At 45.3% G+C, this 22,982-nt stretch overlaps 1 protein-coding gene across 3 annotated transcripts in view; it reads left to right on the top strand.

The window, feature by feature from the left end:
* The window catches only part of LOC144508017 (inosine-5'-monophosphate dehydrogenase 1), a 42,713-nt gene extending 20,640 nt beyond the window's left edge, over nt 1–22,073 (top strand). Inside the window, exons 2-14 of one of the 3 annotated variants that reach the window (XM_078235723.1) lie at nt 5–53; nt 963–1,064; nt 8,300–8,374; nt 9,451–9,657; nt 9,802–9,889; nt 10,143–10,342; nt 10,712–10,802; nt 11,300–11,395; nt 14,378–14,521; nt 15,865–16,009; nt 16,552–16,695; nt 17,261–17,315; nt 20,843–22,073. In XM_078235723.1, the coding sequence (XP_078091849.1) occupies nt 5–53; nt 963–1,064; nt 8,300–8,374; nt 9,451–9,657; nt 9,802–9,889; nt 10,143–10,342; nt 10,712–10,802; nt 11,300–11,395; nt 14,378–14,521; nt 15,865–16,009; nt 16,552–16,695; nt 17,261–17,315; nt 20,843–21,004 (1,558 nt within the window). In that variant the 3' untranslated portion in view covers nt 21,005–22,073. Of the gene's footprint in view, nt 1–4; nt 54–962; nt 1,065–8,299; nt 8,375–9,450; nt 9,658–9,801; nt 9,890–10,142; nt 10,343–10,711; nt 10,803–11,299; nt 11,396–14,377; nt 14,522–15,864; nt 16,010–16,551; nt 16,696–17,260; nt 17,345–20,842 lie in introns of all 3 variants that reach the window. The other 2 variants (XM_078235724.1, XM_078235725.1) reach the window with 2 other exon arrangements.
* Nucleotides 22,074–22,982: the final 909 nt, after the last annotated feature.

The raw sequence follows: 22,982 nt of genomic DNA, 5'->3' as shown, positions 1-22,982 counted from the left end.
TCAGTGACTTCCTGATTCTTCCTGGTTTCATTGACTTCGCTGCTGATGAAGTGGTGAGTTATGAAAGTCGTACATTTCCAGACAGGTGTGGAGAGCAGGACTGGTCATTGAACTTTCTTAGGTCAGCAAACCCCGTCACTGTTCTCCTAATCTTCAAACCAGACTCCGGGAGACCTACACAGCCTTTCCTGTGTGCGCACGTGCCCTCTATTGCTCTCCCTGTCTTTCTTATTTTTCTTCTCTTGCGCAATCTATTTCTGATCTATCTCTCTTTCTATATTATCTCGCCTTGCCCAGCAACCCCCCCCTCCCCACACACACAAACTCTTGGGGGCCCCATCCAGTTACTTTCCCCCTGTACTATTGCACTCTATTTACTAGAAATATGGGTGCAGGGGGTTCCCAACATGCACACTGGGGTGTTACAGATGGAATCTGGTGATCTCCTTTCTCCCTCTATAGCTAGGACCATTCTGCATTTTAGGGCACTGCTTTCCAACTAGAAAGGCGGGAGAAAGATTTTTAATGTTTGACAAGATCTTTTACTGAAAGACCATGGCAGGTTGGGTTTATGTTCTGTGTTAACTGCAGTACAAATCGTGATACGTTTTGCCTTTAGCGCAGTGCTGTTCTGTGGAAAGCCTCAATGTTCCTCATTTGTAGTAAGGCAGTTTCGGAGCAAACTTAAAAGCAAATTCCTCAATTAGATTCAAGCTTGTAATGCACTCTGGGGTATCTGCTATTCTGTATGTAAACTACTTGAACCCTTTAATTAGATTATAGCCAGTATCTCTCTCTTTGGGTCTAATGTCAGAATTTGGGGTTTTAGCTAGATGTTTTGTGTGAGTCTTGTGTGTGTATAAAATGGATTATGAAACAAATAAAACTGATTTTTGGGTTGTGTCTCATGAGAAACATTTTAATTTCCCCCGTCCCTCCCCCCCTGCTCCGCCCTCCACCAGGATCTGACCTCCGCTCTCACCAAGAAAATCACCCTGAAGACTCCCCTCATCTCCTCTCCCATGGACACGGTGACAGAGTCTAGCATGGCGATTGCTATGGGGGTGAGTGTCAAGAAAACCAGCCGGTGTTCTTTTTGTCATGTGGATTCTATGAGTGAACTGTGTCAGTATCGGACAACCAGATTTAAGATAATCGACAAAAGAATACAAGGAAACATTATTTTACAGTCAAGTTGTTCAACAGCAAATTGTCATGATCTGAAATACACTGCCTGAAAGGGTGGTGAAAACAGGTTTAATATAACATTCAAAAGAGAGTTGAATAAATATGACAAGAGAAATATTTATAGGATTATGGAAACAGCGGAGAAGTTGAATTGATTGGATAGCTCAGACACTTAAAAAAATTAATTCATGGGATGATATTGTGTGACTTTGAGGAGAACTTGCAGGTGTTGGTGTTACCATGCATCTGTTGCCCTCGTCCTTCTAGATCTCAGGTTTGGAAGGTGCTGTCGAAGGAGCCTTGGCAACTTGCTGCATTGTATCTTGTAGGTGATACATGCTACTGCTATTCTGGGCCAGTGCTGGAGGGAGTGAATGTTTAAGATGGTGGAAGGGGTGTCAATCAAGCAGAATGGGGGTCAAGCATCTTGAGTGTTAGTGGAGCTACACTCATCCAGGCTATTCCACTACACTCCTGACTTATGCCTTGTAGATTGCGGACAGGCTTTGGGGAGTTGAGATTTTTTTCAGAATGCCCAGCCTCTGATGTCCTCTTGCAGCCACAGTACTTATATGACTGAACCAATCGATGGTAGCCCCCAGGATGGTGGGGGATTCAGTGATGGTAATGCAGTTCTTAATGAGGAGAGGTTAAGTAGGTTGGGCCTGTACTCTTTGGAGTTTAGAAGAATGAAAGGCGATCTTACTGAGGCATATAGGATTCACAGGGAGCTTGACAGGGTAGATGCTGAGAGGTTTTTTTTTCCCCATTGTGGGAGAGTCTAGGACCAAACAGTGCAAACTCAGAGTACGGGGTCACTCATTTAAGTCAGAAATTAGGAGGAATTTCTTCTCTCTGAGGGTAATGAATCTGTGGGATTCTTTGCCACAGAGAGCTGTACTGGCTGGTTCATTAAGTATGTTCAAGACTGAGATAGATTTTTAATCAAGGAATCGAGGGTTATGGGGATAAGGTAGGAAAGTGGCGTTAAAGATTATCAGATCAGATCAGTCATGATCTCATTGAATGGTAGAGCAGACTCGATGGGCTGAATGGCCTACTTCTAATGGTCAAAGGGATTGAATTCTCTCTTGGTCCTTGTGTGGCACAAATGTTACGTATGATTTAGCCCAAGCCTGAATGCTATTCAGGTGATGCTGCATGGACTGCTTCAGTACCAACAAGGGCAGAATGGGTTAGATTGTTTTCTGATTCTCTGATTATGTGATGGCCCCCTTGTGATCCACTCGCTCTGTTTTGGAACATCTTTCTTAGAAACTTGCTGCACTTGGAAGTAGCAGCAAAGAAACTGTCTCTTCTCTTTCATTGCTGATGCCTACCAGAAATGTTCTAACTAAAAATGCACTTCCAATCTTTTAGACCAGATATATATAGAAATTGCAACATCATCATAGATCATTGAATCCTTACAGAAGGAAGCCATTCGGCTCATCGAGTTCATCAACCCATCTCTTTTAAAATCTTACCCAGGCTCTATCCTCACAACCCCACATATTTACCCTGCAAACCCCCCTAACCTACACATTTTGGGACACTAAGGGGCAATTTATCATGGCCCATCCACCTAACCTGTACGTCATTGGATTGTGGGAGGAAACCAGAGCACCCGGAGGAACTCACACAAACGCTGGGAGAATGTGTAAACTCCACACAAGGCTGGAATTGAACCCAGGTCCCTGGTGCTGTGAGGCAGCAGTGCTAACCACTGTGCCACCGTGCTGCCACATAGAAAGACTTCATTCAATCTAACCGGTCTGTACCAATCTTCATGTTCCACACATGTCTCCCGCTAACCTCTTCTTCTAACTCTATCAACAATCTATTCCTTTCTCCCTGATGCTAACCTAGCTTCCCCTTAAATATATCTATAATACTTGACTGAGCCAACGCATGTGGTAGTAAGGTCCACATTCTAATTTTTTTTGATACAATTTTTCCTGAATTTCCTATTGTAAATATTGATGTCTATCTTCGTACTTATGTCCCTGTGTTTGGGTCTCCCACTCAAATGGGAACATGTCTATACGATTATACGATCAAATCTTTTCATAATCCAGAAACTAAAGATTTCCTTCCTGTTCAGTCTTTTCTGATAAGTTATGATCTCTTTGTTTGGATATCGTTCTTGTTAATGGGAAAGGGGGAAAATTCTCCACTGGTTGGAGTCATACCTTGCACAAAGGAAGATTATTGTGGTGATTAGAGGTCAATCATCTCAGCTCCAGGACATCACTGCAGGAGTTCCTCAGGGTAGTATTCTAGGCCTAACCACCTTCAGCTGCTTCATCAATGACCTTCCTTCCATCATAAGGTCAGAAGTGGGGATGTTTGCAGATATTTGCCCATGTTTAGCACCATTTGCGGCTTCTCAGATACTGGAACAGTTCATGTCTAAATGCAGCAAGACCTGGATAATATTCAGGCTTGGACTGACAAGTGGCAAGCTACATTTGCGCCACACAAATCCAGGCAACGACCACCTCCAACAGGAGGATCTAACCATCACCCCATGATATTCAATGGCATTACTATTGCTGAATCCCCCACTATCAACATACTTGGGATTACCATTGAAAAGAAGCTAAACTGGACTAGCCATATAAATACTGTGGCTACCAGAGCAGGTCAAAGACTAGAAATCCTGCAGCAAATGACTCACCTCCTGACTCTTTGCCAAAGTCTGTTCACCATCTACAAGACACAAGTCAGGACTGTGATGGAATACTCTCCACTTGCCTGGATGAGTGCAGCACCAACAACACTCAAGAAGCTTGAGACCATCCAGGACAAGGCAGCCCGCTTGATTGCTACCCCTTCTACAAATATTCAAACTCTCCACCACCGATGCACTGTGGCAGCTGTGTGTACCATCTACAAGATGCACTCAGCAACTTACCAAGGTTCCTTAGGCAGCATCTTCCAAACCCACGACCACTACTATCTAGAAGGACAAGAGCAGCAGGTACGTGGGAACACCACCACCTGGAGATTCCCCTCCAAGTCACTCAACATCCTGACTTGGAAATATATCACCATTCCTTCACTCTCATTGGGTCAAAATCCTGGAGGTCCCTCCCTAACAGCACCATGGATGTACCCACACCTCAGTGATTGTAGTGGTTCAAGAAGTTAGCTCACTACCACCTTCCGAAAGCCAACTAGGGATGGGCAATAAATGCTGGCAACACCCACATCTTGTAAAATGAATTTAAAATATTTTCTGCATCATCTGCAACTTGTTACACTGTTTTATAGTGTGAAGGCAATAGTTATGCACACTGCTCCCAAATACAGTTTGGCTAAGGTTTAATAAAAGTTTCAACAGTTGTTGTCCATCTCAAATTGGTAATTCATATTCCTTTTGAAAATGTATCATGAAATGCTGTCTTGTGAAGGAAATACACAAATAAATAGAATTCATTGCTATTTAGGATATTATACTTTAGAATTGAGAAAGTGGACACATTCGTGGATCGCCATTTTTACCACAAGCTTTAAAACACATATATGGCAGCACTAGCTCACAGCTTTGGTTCCAACAGCTGTTTAACAAACTTTGTGTGTGCCACCCACAAGTTCTTTGTGGCCTTTCAAGTTCTCTTCACACTAAGGGAAGGAAATTTGGAGAAGATGAGGATAAGCTCTGCACTTCATTTTCAAAGGAACTTCAGGAGCATCTGCGATGGTTTTGTCTCGCCTTGTATATTAAGGAAACATTCTTAGGGCTTAGCTCAGCCAATTAGAATTGGACATGATCAAAGGAATATAACTTACTGCAAATTAGTAAAACTGACCTTAAAAATCTCATTTCCTTTATTAGAAGTTTGAAATCACATTCATGAAAAAATAGAAACAATTGGAGGTAAACCGGAAAAATATTAAAGACTTATTTAAGAACATGATGACCAGATATCAGGCTCACAGCGTGTGTATAATAAAATAAATATAGTGAATAAAAGGGACAAATCTAAAGGAGGAGCTTAATCAAAGAGGTAACACCCATTGCTGCTAAAGAATTTTGTAATCTGGTTTAGGAGGGTATAAATATTCCAGTTTAAAGTTTATTTATTTGTTAGTGTCACAAATAGGCTTACATTCTCACTGCAATGAAGTTACTGTGAAAATCCCCTCGTCGCCACACTCTGTTCGGGTGCACTGAGGGAGAATTTAGCATGGCCGATGCACCTAACCAGCACATCTTTCGAACTAGGAGGAAACTGGAGCACCCAGAGGAAACCCATGCAGACACAGGGAGACTGTGCAAACTCCACACAGATAGTGACCCAAACCAGGAATCGAACCCGGGTCTCTGGTGCTGTGAGGCAGTAGTGCTAACCATCGTGCCGCCCCTTTCTTTTCAGAAAGTTAAAGGTATTGTAGAAGGGCACCAAGCACCCCCTCAATATTTCTTCGGTTGTTGAGGGGATGGATAATGTAAAGCAGGCAGCTTTTGTGTCCATTTGCCCAACAAATGATTCACTCGAGTGTTCAGGTAACTTACTTGGAATATTGTTGGTAATTTGATGTGATTTATTATTGTCGCATGCATTAGTATACAGTGAAAAGTATTGTTTCTTGCGCGCTATACAGATAAAGCATACCGTTCATAGAGAAGGAAAGGAGAGGGTATAGAATGTAATGTTACAGTCATAGCCAGAGTGTAGAGAAAGATCAACTGAATATAAGGTAGGTCCATTCACAAGCCTGATGGTAACAGGGAAGAAGTTGTTCTTGAGTTGGTTGACATGTGACCTCAGACTTTTGTATCTTTTCCCAGCGGAAGAAGGTGGAAGAGAGTATGTCTGGGTGCATGGGGCCCTTGATGATGCTGGCTGCTTTTCTAAGGCAGCAGGAAGTGTAGACAGAGTCAATGGATGGGAGGTTGGTTTGTGTGATGGACTGGGCTTCATTCATGACCCTTTGTAGTTCCTTGTGTTCTTGGTCAGAGCAGGAGACATACCATGCTGTGATACAACCAGAAAGGATGCTTTCTGTGGTACATCTGTAAAAGGTGAAAGCCGTAGCGGACATGCTGAAATTCCTTAGCCTCCTGAGAAAGTAGAGGCGTTGGTGGGTTTTCTTATTTTAACTGATATTACCTGGATTCTGTATTGGAACCAAGACTGTTTTTTTAATCTATTATAGTCATTAATGTTGCAATGTACTAATCCACTTAATGTATTGCATGTTAAATCGTTCTGTTATAAACTTGTAATTAAGTTAGTAGATTATAGCATCTCTTGTCTTCTGCATGCAGTATAAGAACACCTTTCCTATTTTCTGAAAGTGGGAAGATATAAGTTTTGAAGTGAGCCCCTTGACCCTTATAATTTTGGCCAACAAATTATTGAACAGGCTATTTGGGAAAAGGCAATACTTCTTAATAGTTGCCTTCCTTCGAGGAGATGTGGTTCACTTTCTCAGACCCAAGTTTCTGTGTGAAGTTGCTGCCTTGAACTCAGGTGGAGGTGATTGTTGAGGGAGTGCTAGGGTAGTCTCCATTTGAGGCGAGAGTTATAATCCACTTCAGTCTCGGTTTTACATCCAGTGTTGATAAACGAAAAGTCAGTGGTGGAAGAAGGGATGAGATTCTGAGAAAACATAGTGTCCTCTCAGCACTAAACTCTGGGTTGGATCGAGCCATCAAGAATTGGGAGTAAGAGTAAGCTATTAGGCCCCTTCCTTTCTCTGCCATTTGATAAGGTCATAGTTGATCTGATTGTGGGCTCAACTCCACTTTCCTGTCTGGCCTCCTGTAACCCTTGACTCCCTTGATGATCAAACATTTATCTAACTCTGCCTTGAGTGTATTGAATCAATTTCCCAGCCTCCACTGATGTCTGGGGAGGCATGTGATATTATCACTAGATCAGTAGTCCAGAGACCCAGGTTAATGCCCCGGGGACCCAGGTTAATGCTCCGGGGACCCAGGTTAATGCCCCGGGGACCCAGGTTAATGCCCCGGGGACCCAGGTTAATGCCCCGGGGACCCAGGTTAATGCTCCGGGGACCCAGGTTTGAATCCCACCATAGCAGATGATGAAATTTGAATTCAATACAAATTTAGAATTAAAAATCTAATGATGACCATGGAGGATGATTGGGAATGGCCAGTAAATGCTGGCCCAGGCAGCGGGGCCCACATCCCATGAATGAATAAAAAAGAGAGACTAATGGCCCTCTTGAGGGAAAGGAAAATCACCGTACCTCAGTTTTCAATGGAAGACTCCTTATTTTTAAACAGTGTCCCCTGGTCCTAGTCCCTCCCACAAAGTGAAACGTCCTCTCAGTATTTATCTTGTCGAATCCCCTCAGCATCTTTGTTGTTTCAATAAAATCACCTCTCACTCTTCTAACTCCAATGGTATAGACCCAACCTGCTGAACCTTGTTCCTAACATAACTCCCTCATCCCAGGAATCAGTCGAGTGACCGTACTCTGGACTGCTTCAGATGTAACTATATCCTTTTAGTAAGGAGGCCTAAACTGTACAACATATTCCAGATGTCTCACCAACTCCCTATAGAATCGCTCCCCCCAACCCCCCCCCCCCCCGCCCCCACCCACACACACACACACTTTTTTACTTCTATTCCTCTTGCAATAAATGCCCACATTCCATATTCCTTCCTAATCACTTGTTGGACCTACGTACCAACATTTTGAGATTCAGGTAGCAGGACACCTAGAGCCCCCTGTTCTGTAGAATTCTGTTGTCTCTTTCCATTCAGATAATGTACTGCTTTCTGTTCTTTCTGCCAAAGTGGAGGAAGTCCCCATGACCTAATCTTCAACCCGGGCTGCCATGATCACTGGGTGGTTGGTGCAGGAAGAGATGGTTACACCTCATGGGTGTAATACGTGAATCTGGAAGTGTTTGACACCATGTAGCGGGTGCCATGCTTTACCTAACTTGTGCTGTATTGGGAGTGCTGCTGTGTGTTCTACTCCCTGCGCTGACATCCCGTTTTGTGCTATGCCTCGATGCAAGCACATGCAGGCTGCCTTAACCAGGGTTGCATGACTTGTGATAACACGTGTGACAATTGTGGTGTGGTGACAATTTTGCTTTTTGTTTTTCTCCCTCTAGTTAATGGGTGGAATTGGATTCATTCACCACAACTGCACCCCAGAGTTTCAAGCTAATGAGGTCCGCAAAGTTAAGGTGGGCTCCACTTGCATGCTTTGCAATTTAGTAGAACTGAAATAAATTGCAGAATGTGACAAAATGTTTATTACATTTTATTTCATTAGGATTTTGTTGCAATATATATCGCACCTTTGGTAATGCATTGTTCATGGTGAACATCATGATTTACATGGTTTAAAAAAACTTCCATGCTGCTCATTGTGTTGCAACTCACTGTGCAGCTGTATACTTGCCTCTGATTCAGAATTGAAGCTGGTACTCGCCCCTTCTGTCAAGCAATGACGAATGAGTGCTGTTTCTCCGTCCCGCCCACTCCCCCTCTCTGCCCTATCCACTCCACCCATCTGCTCCCCTCAGCCCCCAAAACCTCACTTTTGCTCTATTTCTTTCACATGAATCTTTGGCGGGGCACTATTTTTCCATGACTGTAGGTATAATTCTGATGTGGAGATGCCGGCGTTGGACTGGGATAAACACAGTAAGAAGTGTCACAACTCCAGGTTAAAGTCCACCAAGGTTTATTTGGTAGCACAAGCCACTAGCTTTCGGAGCGCTGCTCCTTCATACTACATCTTAGACTTAGACTCGTATTCCAACCATTATTTTGTAAATTGAGTTTGTGTCTTTATATGTCCTGTTTGTGAACTGAAATCCCACTCACCTGATGAAGGAGCAGCGCTCTGAAAGCTAGTGGCTTGTGCTACCAAATAAACCTGTTGGACTTTAACCTGGGGTTGTGAGACTTCTTACTGGGTATAATTCTGCACATAGTTTTCTCCTTTTTATTGAAGGATTTTCTTTTATGATTCATCCACTTGCCTTGGCTCCATATCACTTAATACCCTTGACTCTCAAAAACCTAATCAAACTCCGGTTTGAAGTTATTCCTTTAAATTTCACCTGGTGGGAGTGCAAAAAACTCTAAGCTCCCTCACACCTGATGCTAGTTATGTGTGTTGAAGATGAAGACTTTTCCCACCAAAACTCACCCTCCACCAGATGTCCCATCTTTCCATTGCTGTAATAAGACCAAGTTCCAGTGAAACCCTGGTCTGTTTGTAGTTCATTCATGTGCATCTTTTCTCCTGCAGAAGTTTGAGCAGGGCTTCATTACTGACCCAGTGGTCATGAGCCTCCACCACACAGTTGGGGATGTCTTCGAAGCCAAATTGCGGCACGGCTTCTCAGGAATTCCAGTCACAGAAACTGGGAAGATGGGAAGCAAGCTGGTGGGGATTGTCACCTCGCGGGATATCGACTTCCTGTCAGAGAAGGATTATGACACAGCCTTGAGCGAGGTATGACAAGTGCGGCAGATATTACAAGCTCGGACTGCAGGAGTAAAGTGATAATATATTCTTTCCTGTGTACTATACATTGTCAGTGTTGTCATGGGTGATAACTGTGCGGGGAATGCTGACTCTTGGTCTTTCCTTGTTTAGGTGATGACGAAGCGGGAAGACCTAGTTGTTGCTCCAGCTGGTGTAACACTCAAGGAAGCCAATGAAATTCTACAACGCAGCAAGAAAGGTACAGGTACCGTGATAACATGGTGCAGGGTTAGCCCATGAAGAACGGTACGGCAGTGGAGTTCATGAGGAACTGGGGGGAGGGCAGTGCTGGTGGCAGACAAGGGGAAATGTGAGTTGCGTGAGTGACTAGTTTGTCCTCAGTGACTCTAAGTGACCAGACCTGCCTACTGGTACTGGTGCCGATGCCCCTGCTGTACCTGCGGATATTCAACCTGTGTTTGGCTTGTGTGATATTCTGTTTTTCTGTTCAGGGAAGCTGCCAATCGTTAATGACATGGATGAGTTGATCTCCATCATTGCACGGACTGACTTGAAGAAGAACCGCGATTACCCACTGGCCTCAAAAGACTCACGGAAACAGCTGCTGTGTGGCGCAGCTATCGGAACACGGGAAGATGATAAATACCGGCTGGACCTCTTGATGCAGGCTGGAGTGGATGTAGTTGTGTTGGTAAGAACCACACTGGAATTCAGGGAAGTGAGATTTTAGCAGCCATGATTCAGTGATTGGTCGTGACTCTACCTTGAGAGCAGGCCCCATTCACGTCCAGTCCCATTGATGCCAACACTTGACTTAGTGTGTTGCAAATTTGCATCTGGGTCAAAAGGTCATGTATTCAAATCCCACTTCAGGCTGACATCCCCCTATGCAGTACTGAGGAAATGCTGCACTGTCAGAGATGCTGTCATTCAGTTGAAGTGTTAAAAATGAGGTCCCATCTCCAGGTGGGTGTGAGTTGAGCTGTTTGATGGAGGAGAACAGAGGGGGAGTTTTCGACTTAATGGGTTTTGTAATCTACCTTTGTTCCATCGATTCCAGGATTCATCCCAGGGAAACTCCGTCTTCCAGATAAATATGATCCGTTACATTAAGCAAAAATATCCTGAGTTGCAGGTGGTTGGTGGGAATGGTAAGTGGAGATAAACTTTAGCTGTATCTTACCCTTTTCTAGTCTCTTCTCTTCCCTTCCTCTCGTAAGCTTTTCTCAGTTTAAGTTTTGCCCTGTCAGCTGTGGGTTTGAGCCCCACATGAGGACTGGAGCCCAGAATCCAGCCTGATACTCCATTGCACTAATGGAAATTGTACTTGGGCTGTATAAATGGGTGGGTTAGAGTCCATGATAAGGAAGAGTGGATGTAGGCTCTGGCTGATGATTAAATGGTTGGATGGAGTCCATTTTAAGGGAAGATGTATAAAGGTTGTGGCCAAATGGGGTTGGTGGGCTGGATCTCCTTTTCATGCTCTCACAAGCAAAGTGACATGTTCTTAATCACTCCTGTCCCCTGCTTATTGGGAAGCACCTAGCCATTTCCCCACAAGAATAAACTGCCTTCTCTGTGAGGGATCCAAGGCCATGAATTCCATACTATTTTGCTCATTCATTTTAATTCTCTTTTCCTTCCACAGTGGTAACAGCAGCACAAGCCAAGAATCTGATTGATGCGGGAGTGGATGCTCTACGGGTTGGGATGGGCTGTGGCTCGATCTGCATTACCCAGGAAGGTGGGTCTGGGCTTCAGAGTTAAACCAGGGGTTAAAAGTGCATGGAGCATGTTAGAGTCAGTTGTTCAATGCAGACTGGAATCCAGATGTAAACTGGATGAGATGAACCTGCCTATTATTGATCTAAGTTCCACCATGAAATGACGGCACCTGAATCCAGTCCCTGTCGCCTCCAAGTCACAGCACAGAACTATTTGAATTTGGAACAAGATAACTAATTTGGGAGATGGAAACATGTGATACAGGAACAGCAAGCAGTCATTCAGTCCCTTGGACCAATTCGCCATTTAAATAGGAGAATAAACTTCACAAAAAAGTAGATTTCTCTATCAGTCAGAGCTTGTTAGTGTGACATCTGGTGCTTATTCTAGCTAAACATTTTAACCAGTAGAATATTCCATGGAGCAATTCTGGGATGATAGAGAGAAATTCTGAGCACCCTGATCACCCGCACCGAGCCCCCTGACTGGGGCGCCCGCACCGAGCCCCCCTGACCGGGGCACCCGCACCGAGCCCCCCTGACCGGGGCACCCGCACCGAGCCCCCCTGACCGGGGCACCCGCACCGAGCCCCCCTGACCGGGGCACCCGCACCGAGCCCCCCTGACCGGGGCACCCGCAGCGAGCCCCCTGACCGGGGCGCCCGCAGCGAGCCCCCCTGACCGGGGCACCCGCAGCGAGCCCCCCTGACCGGGGCGCCCGCAGCGAGCCCCCCTGACCGGGGCACCCGCAGCGAGCCCCCCTGACCGGGGCGCCCGCAGCGAGCCCCCCTGACCGGGGCGCCCGCAGCGAGCCCCCCTGACCGGGGCACCAGCAGCGAGCCCCCCTGACCGGGGCGCCCGCACCGAGCCCCCCTGACCGGGGCGCCCGCACCGAGCCCCCCTGACCGGGGCGCCCGCACCGAGCCCCCCTGACCGGGGCGCCCGCACCGAGCCCCCCGACCGGGGCGCAAACCTGTTAAAATTGAGATCAACAACAAACTAATAGTGTAACTGAAAGAGGCTGCTGGATAGAGACAGTCCAGCCTGAGAATGAATTATAAATGCAAATTGCACAGTCTGGCTCAAGAGTTTGTGGCAGAAATGAGGGTAGTCTGTGTCGGGAGGAGTCGAATTGAGATTTGAGTAGTTTTCGTTCAGATGCTGGTTAGTCTGTGTAGGAATGAGCTGATGGCGAGTGAGAGACAAACTGGAAACAATGTGCAGTTACTATTCTGTGGCCAGCAGAGCGCACTGCTGCAGTTGTGTTGGGGAGAGTTCCTCCGTTCTTGGATGGTGTAGAGCGGCACTGCAGACAGGAGACTGACTGACGATTCTCAGCTCCTTCAACACTGAACCCGGGGCGGGGGGGGGGCTCTCAAGCAGTTGCCAGATGCCGATGATCATTGATCTTTTCATTGGTGACTGTGCCGAGCCCTCATCTGGTTTACATCTTTCTTTGTCTGCAGTATCTGGTGGTACAGATATTTGGCTCTGCCTATCTTTGTGTGCAGGATGTGGGTGTCATGGGCTAGGCTAGCATTTATTACTTGTAGCTTATTGTCCTGTCAAGACGGTGGAGGTGAGTCTTTTCTTTGGATCAGGAATCCTCGTAGTGGTGCTGGTCTCACAAGCGGGTCAGGTAGGGGATTCCAGGGACAAAATAAAAAATGCTGGAAAATCTCAGCAGGTCTGACAGCATCTGTAGAAAGAGAATAGAGTCAACGTTTCGGGTCAGAATGCCCCTTCGTCAGAGCAGATGCTGTCAGACCTGCTGAGATTTTCCAGCATTTTCTGTTTTTGTTTCAGATTCCAGCATCTGTAGTATTTTGCTTTTATCAGGGGATTCCAGGGTGGTGACTGACCAGCAGTGGAAAGAAAGGTAAAGAGAGGACTGGCATTTCTATAGCACCTTTCTGGACCTTGGGGTGATGCAAAGTACTTCAAGGCAAATGTGACATGGGGGTAATGGTGGTCCCATGAGATGCAGTTCTAATCCTGCTCGACGATGGTGGTTGCAAGGGAGGGTGGTGCTGTCGAAGTAACCGTGGTGAGTTGCTGCAATGCACCCTGTGGAGCATACATACTGCAGCACAGCTGGCGGATTGGATACTGGGCCCACTCTCAGGCACTGACCAAGCAAACTTGTGTTGTAGATGGTGTTAAGCTTTGGGCTGTTCATTAGCAACTTGCATTTTTTTTAAACGTTTATTTATTGGTCACAAGTAAGGGTTACATTAACATCGCAATGAACTTACTGTGAAATTCCCCTAGTCGCCACATTCCGGCGCCTGTTCGGGTCAATGCACCTAACCAGCACATCTTTCAGAATGTGGGAGGAAACCGGAGCACCCGGAGGAAACCCACGCAGCCAGGAGGAGAACGTGCAAACTCCACACAGACAGTGACCCAAGCCAGGAATCGAACCGGGATCCCTGGCACTGTGAAGCAGCAGTGCTAGCTACTGTGTCGCCTCTAGCAGACTTAAACGATATTCCAAGGCTTGGCCTGAATTACCCTTTTACAAAATTTAACTGCGTGGTTTGTGGGTTCAGCCCCTCCCCTGCTCCTTTGATAAAGTAGTTATTCATCCCTCTTCTGTGCAGCATGTGGTAATGTCCTGGAATTCGCTGTCTGCATGGGTGGCAGAAATGGAGACAATGATTTCAAAAGGAAATTGAGTGGGCACTTGCGAAAATAAACTTGCAGAGTTACGAGGAATAGAGGGGGGAAGCGGGCCTCTGCAAAGAACAGGCATGGAATCCATGGGCCGGATTGTTGTCTCCTGTGCAGGCATGACTTGTGATTCATTAGATGAGGGTGGGGAGAGTTAAGATGTCTCTTGTGTCACGTCAACCCCCTCGGACAACAGAAAATTGCTCATTGGCTTTACATAATTTTGGAGCTCAACCCTGGGCTGGCACTCCTGAAACAAGTGGTGAGTAATTAATACAAGAGATGCAGAGACTGAGCTTCTTCATCTGTACAGTTAATTTCCATTTCAGTTATGGCCTGTGGCAGACCTCAGGGGACCGCAGTATACAAGGTGGCAGAGTACGCTCGCCGGTTTGGGGTCCCAGTCATTGCTGATGGTGGAATCCAGACAGTTGGACATGTGGTGAAAGCTCTGGCCTTGGGAGCCTCGACAGGTATCTGCATGATATTTTATCTTCACCATTTTGACTAAGTTGCGACAAGTAACATTTATGTGAAAAACCACAAGAGGCCTTCCCCACAGAGAGCATAATGGTGTCAAAATGGAGATTTTAGGACAATTGATCAAGAGCTTTGTCAAAGAAGCAGGTTTTAAAGGTTTTGAAGGAGGAGAGAGAAATGGAAATGTTGAAGAGGGAATTTCGGCCTATGGGGCTTAGTAGCTGAATACACCAATGAAAATAGGGAATGTAAATTTGTAGTGCGGAGGTTTTGGAGGGTTGCATGCTGCTGCAGAGATTTTGGGGGGGGGGGAGGGGGGAGGCGGGGGGGGTGCGCGGAGAGAATGGGTGCAAGGCCACAAAGTTATTTGAACACAAGAATGAGAATTTTAAATTTAAGATGCCAGTGGACCAAGATTCATTATAGAGCTGAGACTTTTCAGGGCTATGGCATGGATGGAAACAGAGTGGCAAATTTCAAATATGGAGTTGCTGGAAAGATAAACACAGATTTTAGGAGGTGACAAAATGTTCAGGGTCTATGAAGAAGAAAAGGAAATTGGAAGCTGAACAGTAGTTTGCAAGGACAGAGGGCTCGGGTAAATGTTTGAGTGGAAGCATGATTGATCTGAGGGGAGGGAAACAGAGGAGAGGAAGCTGTTGACATCAGCTCATGTGAGGGTCAAGAAGGGAAGTTTGGCTTGGTAGCAGTTTGGTGGGAGTTACCAGGGATTAGGAGATGGGTCTCAGACAAGATGGTCTCGGCAGGGGCATGAGGGGAGATGTATGAGAAAGTAGAGAAAGATGAGAGTTCAGGGCTAGAGCAGGGGAGGCTTAAGGGAAGTTTGACTTAATGGGCTAAGAGGAGGAAGGGAAGTGACAGAGGCAGCTGATCAAATGGTTTCAATCTTTGTGATAAGAATCTTTGTGATAAGAATGTCTGAGGCTCTCATACTTGTTGGAGGTAAGGGTGGAGGAAGGAAGGGAGAAGGCTTTAAGGTTTGTAATGGAGAAAAGCTGAAGTTTAGCTCTGCATGCCAGATTGACCCTGCAGTGTAGCGGGAGCTTTACTCTGTATATAACCCATTCTGTAGCTAACCTGTGTTGTATGATTACCCACTGCATATAATACAGCTGGGGTGGGAAACTGATAGTAATGAGCTCAACAGGAAAGCAGCAAATTGTATTCTAATGAACCTAATTTAGCTCACAGCCTCAATAAATTAACACTTTTTCCCCCTTTTCTTCTGCTTTCACTCTGTCTCATTCGCTGTTTCTCTCTTGGTTGCTTTGTCTTGCTCTTGGCTTCTCTGTGTCTATCTCTCTCCCTCTTTCAGTGATGATGGGTTCATTACTGGCTGCTACCACGGAGGCCCCGGGTGAGTACTTCTTCTCGGATGGAGTGAGGTTGAAGAAATATCGTGGCATGGGATCCTTGGATGCAATGGAAAAAAACACAAACAGTCAGAAACGCTACTTCAGGTAAGACCTGGAGGGGCTGTCGCTGGGGCAGTGCTGGAACAGGGTAATCAACAGCTTCCCGTGGTGCCCATTTGTGTGTTGAGGGGCAAATACACTCTGCCTCCTGTCTGATGCAACTTCAGCTGAGTTGCAGTCTGAATGTGGGCCAATAATGCCATCCCCTTCCTGAGCTCCCTAACTCAGGCTGACAGAAGTAGATGTATACCATTTAGTCACTTGAAAATGGTCTGTCATTCAATGAGACCTCAATTGATTTGCCATTCAACTCCATGTTCCCATCTTTATCCCATATATCTTTACGTCTTGGTATCGACTACAATGTCATACCTTCCATATTGTACTTGTACCTACAATTCATTTAATTTGTACTTTACACTCTGCACATTTGTATAAAGGGTGATTATTTGGACCATGAACCCTAGCCTGTTCTCAGCACCAGCCAGCCAGTGGACAGTGGGACTGCACCCCAGCTATCCTCAGTGCACAAGGCAGTTTGTGAAATTCCTTTCCTTGATGCTAATTCTGTTGTGCATTGTATTCAGTGAAGGTGATAAGGTGAAAGTAGCCCAGGGAGTGTCGGGATCAGTTCAGGACAAGGGCTCGATCCAGAAGTTTGCACCTTACCTGATTGCAGGGATACAGCATGGATGCCAGGACATTGGAGCCAAGAGCCTCTCCATCCTAAGGTTTGTGTCAGAGCCTTCCTTCCCCCATTTCACTCGCTATCCAATCTCAACATTATTGTTCTGTGGATAAGAAGTAGTTACCTTACAATTGGGAAAAACCAACAGATGACAGGCAGGCATTTTAAAGCTCTAGTTACAGTCCAACTGATTCACCAGAGTAATTTTTCCCATTGTGCCTTGGGTTTTTTGTCTCTCCTAATGATATTATGGAGCTGCAGGAGAGGGAGGAAGTGATTGGTAAGAATGAACTGTCAGGGAGGCTTGTGGAAATCTTGGTGTTTTCCTGTCAGTTTTGTATGTTAAACTGGCCAACTGAATGTAGTGGGGCTGAGGATTGTGCCTTGGGGGAAACAGGAGAAGAACTGTCACACAGTCATTTAATGTCACATGCGCTTCGGATATTTAGGCTGTAAAAATGTTTGGGAAAAGATGCCTTGGATAATATATCTTTTTGTTCATTTTACTTCCCTTGCCTTTTAACCCACTATTTTTCTTTTTGGCCCCGCCCTTCCTTTACACTGTAACCTTTTAATTTTCTACTCCCCCACCCCCTGCTGTTTTTCAGGTCAATGATGTACTCTGGAGAGTTGAAGTTTGAAAAGAGAACCATCTCCGCTCAGGTAGAAGGAGGTGTGCATGGTCTGCATTCGTAAGTCTCCCAACACGTGTCTCCATTTTTCCTACTTAGTTAGATTTTCTTTCTTGCTTGTAGTGATGGGTTAGTTACAGCCCGTCTGCTCGGTTCTCTCACCATCTGAAATCCAACACCTCCCACTGCCTGAAGGGAGATGCTCATCCTCCAATCTTCACATGGAAAGGGGTGGGGGTTTGCAGAGTCAGGTTTGATTGAGGCAGGCAAGGAAGGTTACTTTGATCTTCTTTAGGAAATCAGACAAACTTTACCTCAATTTTCAGGCTACAGTTTCCCTTCCCCCCCCCCCCCCCCCCACTCCTCCTCCTCCAAACATCCATTTGCTACTGAACTAAATCAGCAATACAGCCTCCTCTCCACCATCTCTGTTCTCTCTCCTCATGCCCTCCTACTTTCTATTTCTCCCCCTCAGTACTTCCCTTGCTTTTGTCTGCCCCCTTAGTTTAACCTCTAATATATTGGTGTGAGATCTTGCATAATCTCATTCCCAGTGCACAGATATTCTTTGAGTCCAGTCCTGTTCTGTGCAACATGTTCTCCAAATTTTGATAGGATTCTGATACGATCTTACAAAGTTTCAGCTCTTTGTTGTAATCAGAAATGGGGTATCTCGACTTGGTCTGAACCTTCCTCCTTCCTGTCGCATGGCAGAACCCTGTCCAGAGGGAGAGGTTACTGTGTGTCATCCTGTTAGAAGTTCACCGCCTTTATTCTGTGGGTTGGATTTGAGTTACACAGTTGAACCAAATTCTTGTTTTCAATTTGATTGGGCTGTGTCAACTGCTGAGTAAGTGCCCATGAAGTGTAGTCACTTTTGCAATGTGACAGTCAGTGTGAACACAAGATCTCCAGCCAACAATGTGATAATGACCAATATCTGTTCAATAGTATTGGTTAAGGAATGAATATTGTCCAGAGCACTAGGGAGAATTGCCCTTCTCCTCTTTGATTGATTAGTGTCATTGAATCTTTTGTGTCTACCTTGATAGGCAGATTAGGTTTTATCTTATGTGAAGGATATCATCTTTGACAGCAAAGCGTTCCCTCACTACTGCACTAAAGTGTCAGTCTTGATTTTGTGCTCAAGTCTCTGGAGTGCAACTAGAAGCAGTGACCTTCTGACTCAGACAGACGTGCTATTCACAGAGCTACGTTTGACACTTAAATAAAGATGAATTTGTCTATTTTTGGATATCAGTTGCTTCTCAGCTCCTTTAGACAGTCTCTGAGGTTTTGAGATTCTCACAATATCACAGACAGTCTCATAGAAGTTGACTTGAATTCATCCACAGTTGCTACACATGCATGATGTGCAACCATTTCCAAAGTGTCTTCATGGAGCTTCATTTACCCAACCAAGAATTTGCTGTTTGCATGCATTCAAGGAAAAAAAGAGGTCTTTACAGATTGAAGCCAATTGGTTAAGCATTGCTGGAGTTGGGGGTCAAATCTGAATGCTCTCCCCGTCCCCAGGGAATGGGATGATCCTTTGAGTTGTATAATTCTGCAGCAGTGGATTGTTTAGATGCAGAGGTGAAGTGTTGGAATGGTGTTTGGATTCTCTGATCCTGGTGTGTGGTGGAACCCACAACTCAATTGTCCAAGAGCCATCAAAGTCCAAGACAACAGCTGACTGCGAAGAATGGTTGAAAGTTACTCAGAATCTGCCCTGTCTCCTTATCACGCGCCCTTCCCCACTCACCCCAATGCCCTTCCAGACAGCTCTTCTATAGATTGCTATAGTGCATGTACAGAGCCTGCAATCTGGCCTTAGCATGTAAGATTAGCAAGTGATGGCCACTGGTTTATAGTGGCTCAAAATATTGCGTTCTCATGTTACATGAGATTTCAGGGTTTGCTCTTTTTAACTGATGCGCATCAGGCTCTCCCCACTCTCTGCTCTTCTGTGAAACCTATAAACCAGTGGCCTTAATTATAACATGAAAGGGGCTGCTGTTCCTGTGGGGCATGTGCTGTACTAGCCTGGTATTCTGTAGCTTTCAGTTACATGTTTAGCTAGTGCTGTGTTTTGCCTTGATGGCTGTTTTATCCACACTTTTGTCTTTCTTTCTCTTCTTCACTCATGCATTCAACATGTCAGGTACACTTTTGTGCCATGTAAGTAAACCCAAATGTTGATTAATACTTAACAATGTTTGCCACTTAAAACACACCGAACACTGTTGAACAACCTCTCTGCCCAGTGAGACAGTGGATAGTGGTTTTAGCAATTCAAACTCCAGCTTGGAACTTGACCCTCTGGGAGTGCAAACCTGGAATTTGGGTTATGGATCCCAGACAGAGCCGAATGCATGTGACATGAGTGCGAAGAACGTCTCCCTGTAGAATTGTGTTAAACTCTGTGGAGCAGGAAGACCCCTGGCTTGGTCCTCAGTCTGTGCTGAGTAAGCCAGTGAGGTGGTCTCACAATTAGCCTCAGTGCCTGCAAGACTACTGTGTCCAACGAAGTTTAAAAGGTTCTCCCTACTTTGGCAGCGGATGGTTTTTAGGGCCTGGATTATCAGTCTAATTGACGAACACTTCAGCAGAGGCACTGAGGATTCAGTGCTCTAAGTGTGCAAATCTTCATTCTGTGTCCACATGACTTGTGGAGAAATTCCCAGTGGCATCTTTTCTAGCTAGTGCCGTACCAGACACAGCTGTGCAACACTTGCATGAAACAATTGCAGGAATGTGTCTAAGATGATGAGTAGATTGCGACTCTGGGTATCTGTGCATCACAGCTTGGAAGTTGGGACTCTTTCCAGCATCGTACTAGTGCCAACAGCTGAAAGAATGGAGGAAGAAGGAAAGAGCTTGCATTCATACAACACATTACACATCCTCAAATCGTCCCAGTGTGCTTCACAGTCAGTGAATTATTTTCGAAGTGCAGTCGCATTTTTTATTTGTTCTTTCATGGAATATGGGCATCGCTGGCAAGGCCAGTATTTGTTGCACATTCCTAATTACACTTGAACTGAGCGTCTTGCTCAACCATTTCAGAGGGCAGTTAAGAGTCATTGCTGAAAACATGTGTAGGCAAACCAGGTAAGGATGGCAGATGAACCAGATAGCTTTTTTTTACAACAGTCGATATAGTTGTCGTGATCACTATTTCTGAGATTAGCTTTCACTAAATTGAACATAAATTCCACCAGCTGCCATGGTGGAATTTGAACCCATGTCCCCAGGTCATTAACCTGGGCCTCTGGATTACCAGTACACTACACCACTGTCTCTCCATGTTATATAAGCAGACACAGTAGCCAGTTTACACACTGCAAGACCCCACAGTCAGCAATGAGATGTACGACCATTTTTTTTGGCCAAGTATTTAGCAGTTAATAGGAGCCTTGAGTAGTTATGCATGGACTGTGAAGAGGGGAGTTTGATGGATGATTGACCATTCCTCATGTTCCAGCTGCAGTGGTAGTGTGCTGATCTTTCCAAGCATCTGATTGTGTTTTTTATATACATATTTTTCTCTTTCAGTTACGAGAAGCGGCTTTACTGAAGAGGGAGGCATTGCCCACCAGGCCATGGCTCCCAATGTCCCTTCCCCACTGGCCGTCAAATCGCATAGGTGCCCCTGACCACCTCCCTCTGCTCCACACGCAGAGACCTCAACCTCGCTCTGTGACTCCTGGCTTGTGATGCACAATTCCTTTATTTTTGTTCTTGGACTTTTGTAACTTGGAGCTGTGAAAAATGTAGCAAGAGAAAGAAAAAGCAGCAAGAAGATCACCACCACCGCACCCAGAGAGAGCGCGCGAGTTGTCGATGTGACTGCCTGCTGCGTACTCGCTATCTAACCTTGGGCAGGAAATGAGCCTGGCATAAAGCTATTTATAGCAAGATTTCACTGATAGTTTCACTGAACAGACTTGAGCTACAACTTTTTTGTCACCAGAAGTATTCGTATTTTTTGTTCAAAAATAATATATATGTGTATGGAGGGGAGGGGTGGAGAAATTAGATTATTTTTCAGTCCCAGCAGTCAGTGTCAATGAAAGGGGGAAGTGGGGGAGGGCTGCAGCTTAAGAAGATTCTGCTTTGCATTGTCACATCCTCCCTGCTGCGAAAACAGCAGTTGAAGAACTACTTCATAGATGACAATGATTTTTTGTCATTTTAACTAGCTCTCTGATGCACAGCAGAAAGTGAAGGACTGGAACAGTTGAGATGTTGGAAGAGCTGGGAGGCTGTGTAATGTTTTCAGATTCCCAGAGGCTTGCTGGACATCCAACATCTGATTCAGTTGAGTGCTTGAAATCTCACTTCCACGATGAGAGTTGGAGACACTCCTTTGGAGCCGCTGTCATCACCACCAAGCAAGGGGTTTGGTTTGGTAGGTGGGAATGTGTCCTGGGCCTGTACTTCATGTGCCATTTCCCAGTTCTGTTTGTTTGAGCTGTGGGAAAATCCTCCAAAACAGAACAACACTGAGTAAAGCTCACCTCTCTTCCCATATCAATACAGTTAAGCTACTCCCCCTCCCCATTGCTCCACCCACCAGCCTCTAGCCTGTTACATGTCCACAGTTGAAAGTTGAGATTTCTTTGGTATGTTAACCGCAAGTGTAGGCTGAGCAGAATTGAATGCGGATGAGAAATGCATCACCTCTGCCACTTGCTGTTGGATGAAACTTAATGAGAAATCTGACACAATTCAATGCCTGTAAAGACCTAAAACAGAACGAAATTGAATAAATGCAGTTTGGTTTTGAACAGTTTTTTTTGTTTGTTAGAAGCCCTTCCGTAAATCCAGTGATAAGAATTACTTTCATGTGGTTAAGTCTTCACCAATTACAAGCCACCTGAATAAAACTGCTCTTAACAACAAGAACTGCAAACTCTGGAAATCTGAAATTAAAAGCAGGAAATGCAAAGAAAATGAAGACTTGCAGACCAAAAATTTCATGTTTTGTCTTGTTCAAGTACTAGGGGACATGAATTAAGGTGCGTGGGAAAAAGTTTAGAGGAGATTTGCGAGGCAAGGTTTTTACACAGAGGGTGGTGAATGTCTGGAACACGCTGCCCTGGGAGGTGGGGGGGGGGGGGGCGGGGGGGGGAGCAGGTACGATAGCGGCATTGAAGGGGCAACGAGACAAACACATGAAAAGGATGGGAATGGAAGGATGCAGACTCTTAAGTGCATACAGTTTTAGTTTAGGCAGGCATCATGTTTGGGCAGGCTTGGAGGGCCGAAGGGCCTGTTCCTGTGCTGTATGTTTCTTTGTTCTTGCGTGCTCCCAGTCATAATTACAACCCGGTCTGAATCAGTCTCTCTTTCTCTCTGACTACTGGCAGCTTGTGTAGGAAAAATATTGCAGTAGGAAAAATAAGGTTGTGGCACTATAATGGGACAATGAAGAGGCAGATCCATTCTGTATTTAACTTGTGCTATACCTGTCCTAGGATTGTTGGATGGGATGGTGTAGAGGGAGATTTACTATGAATCAAATCTCTGAGGCAGAAGAATGTGGCTTTTATTTACTACTTGTTCCACTTATGTTCTTTGTCACTTAATGCTTGTGCCACCCTGTTACCTTGAGCCTAAAATATGCAGAAAGAAGAATATAGCAATCTGAGCTCCAGTCATTTTCATTGTCATCACCCATATCTTCATTTGT

This window comes from Mustelus asterias, chromosome 19 (genome assembly GCF_964213995.1).
Source record: "Mustelus asterias chromosome 19, sMusAst1.hap1.1, whole genome shotgun sequence".
Classification (NCBI taxonomy): domain Eukaryota; kingdom Metazoa; phylum Chordata; class Chondrichthyes; order Carcharhiniformes; family Triakidae; genus Mustelus; species Mustelus asterias.
Note: the sequence above shows the minus strand (reverse complement) of the source record. Positions and strands in the feature narration are given on the sequence as shown.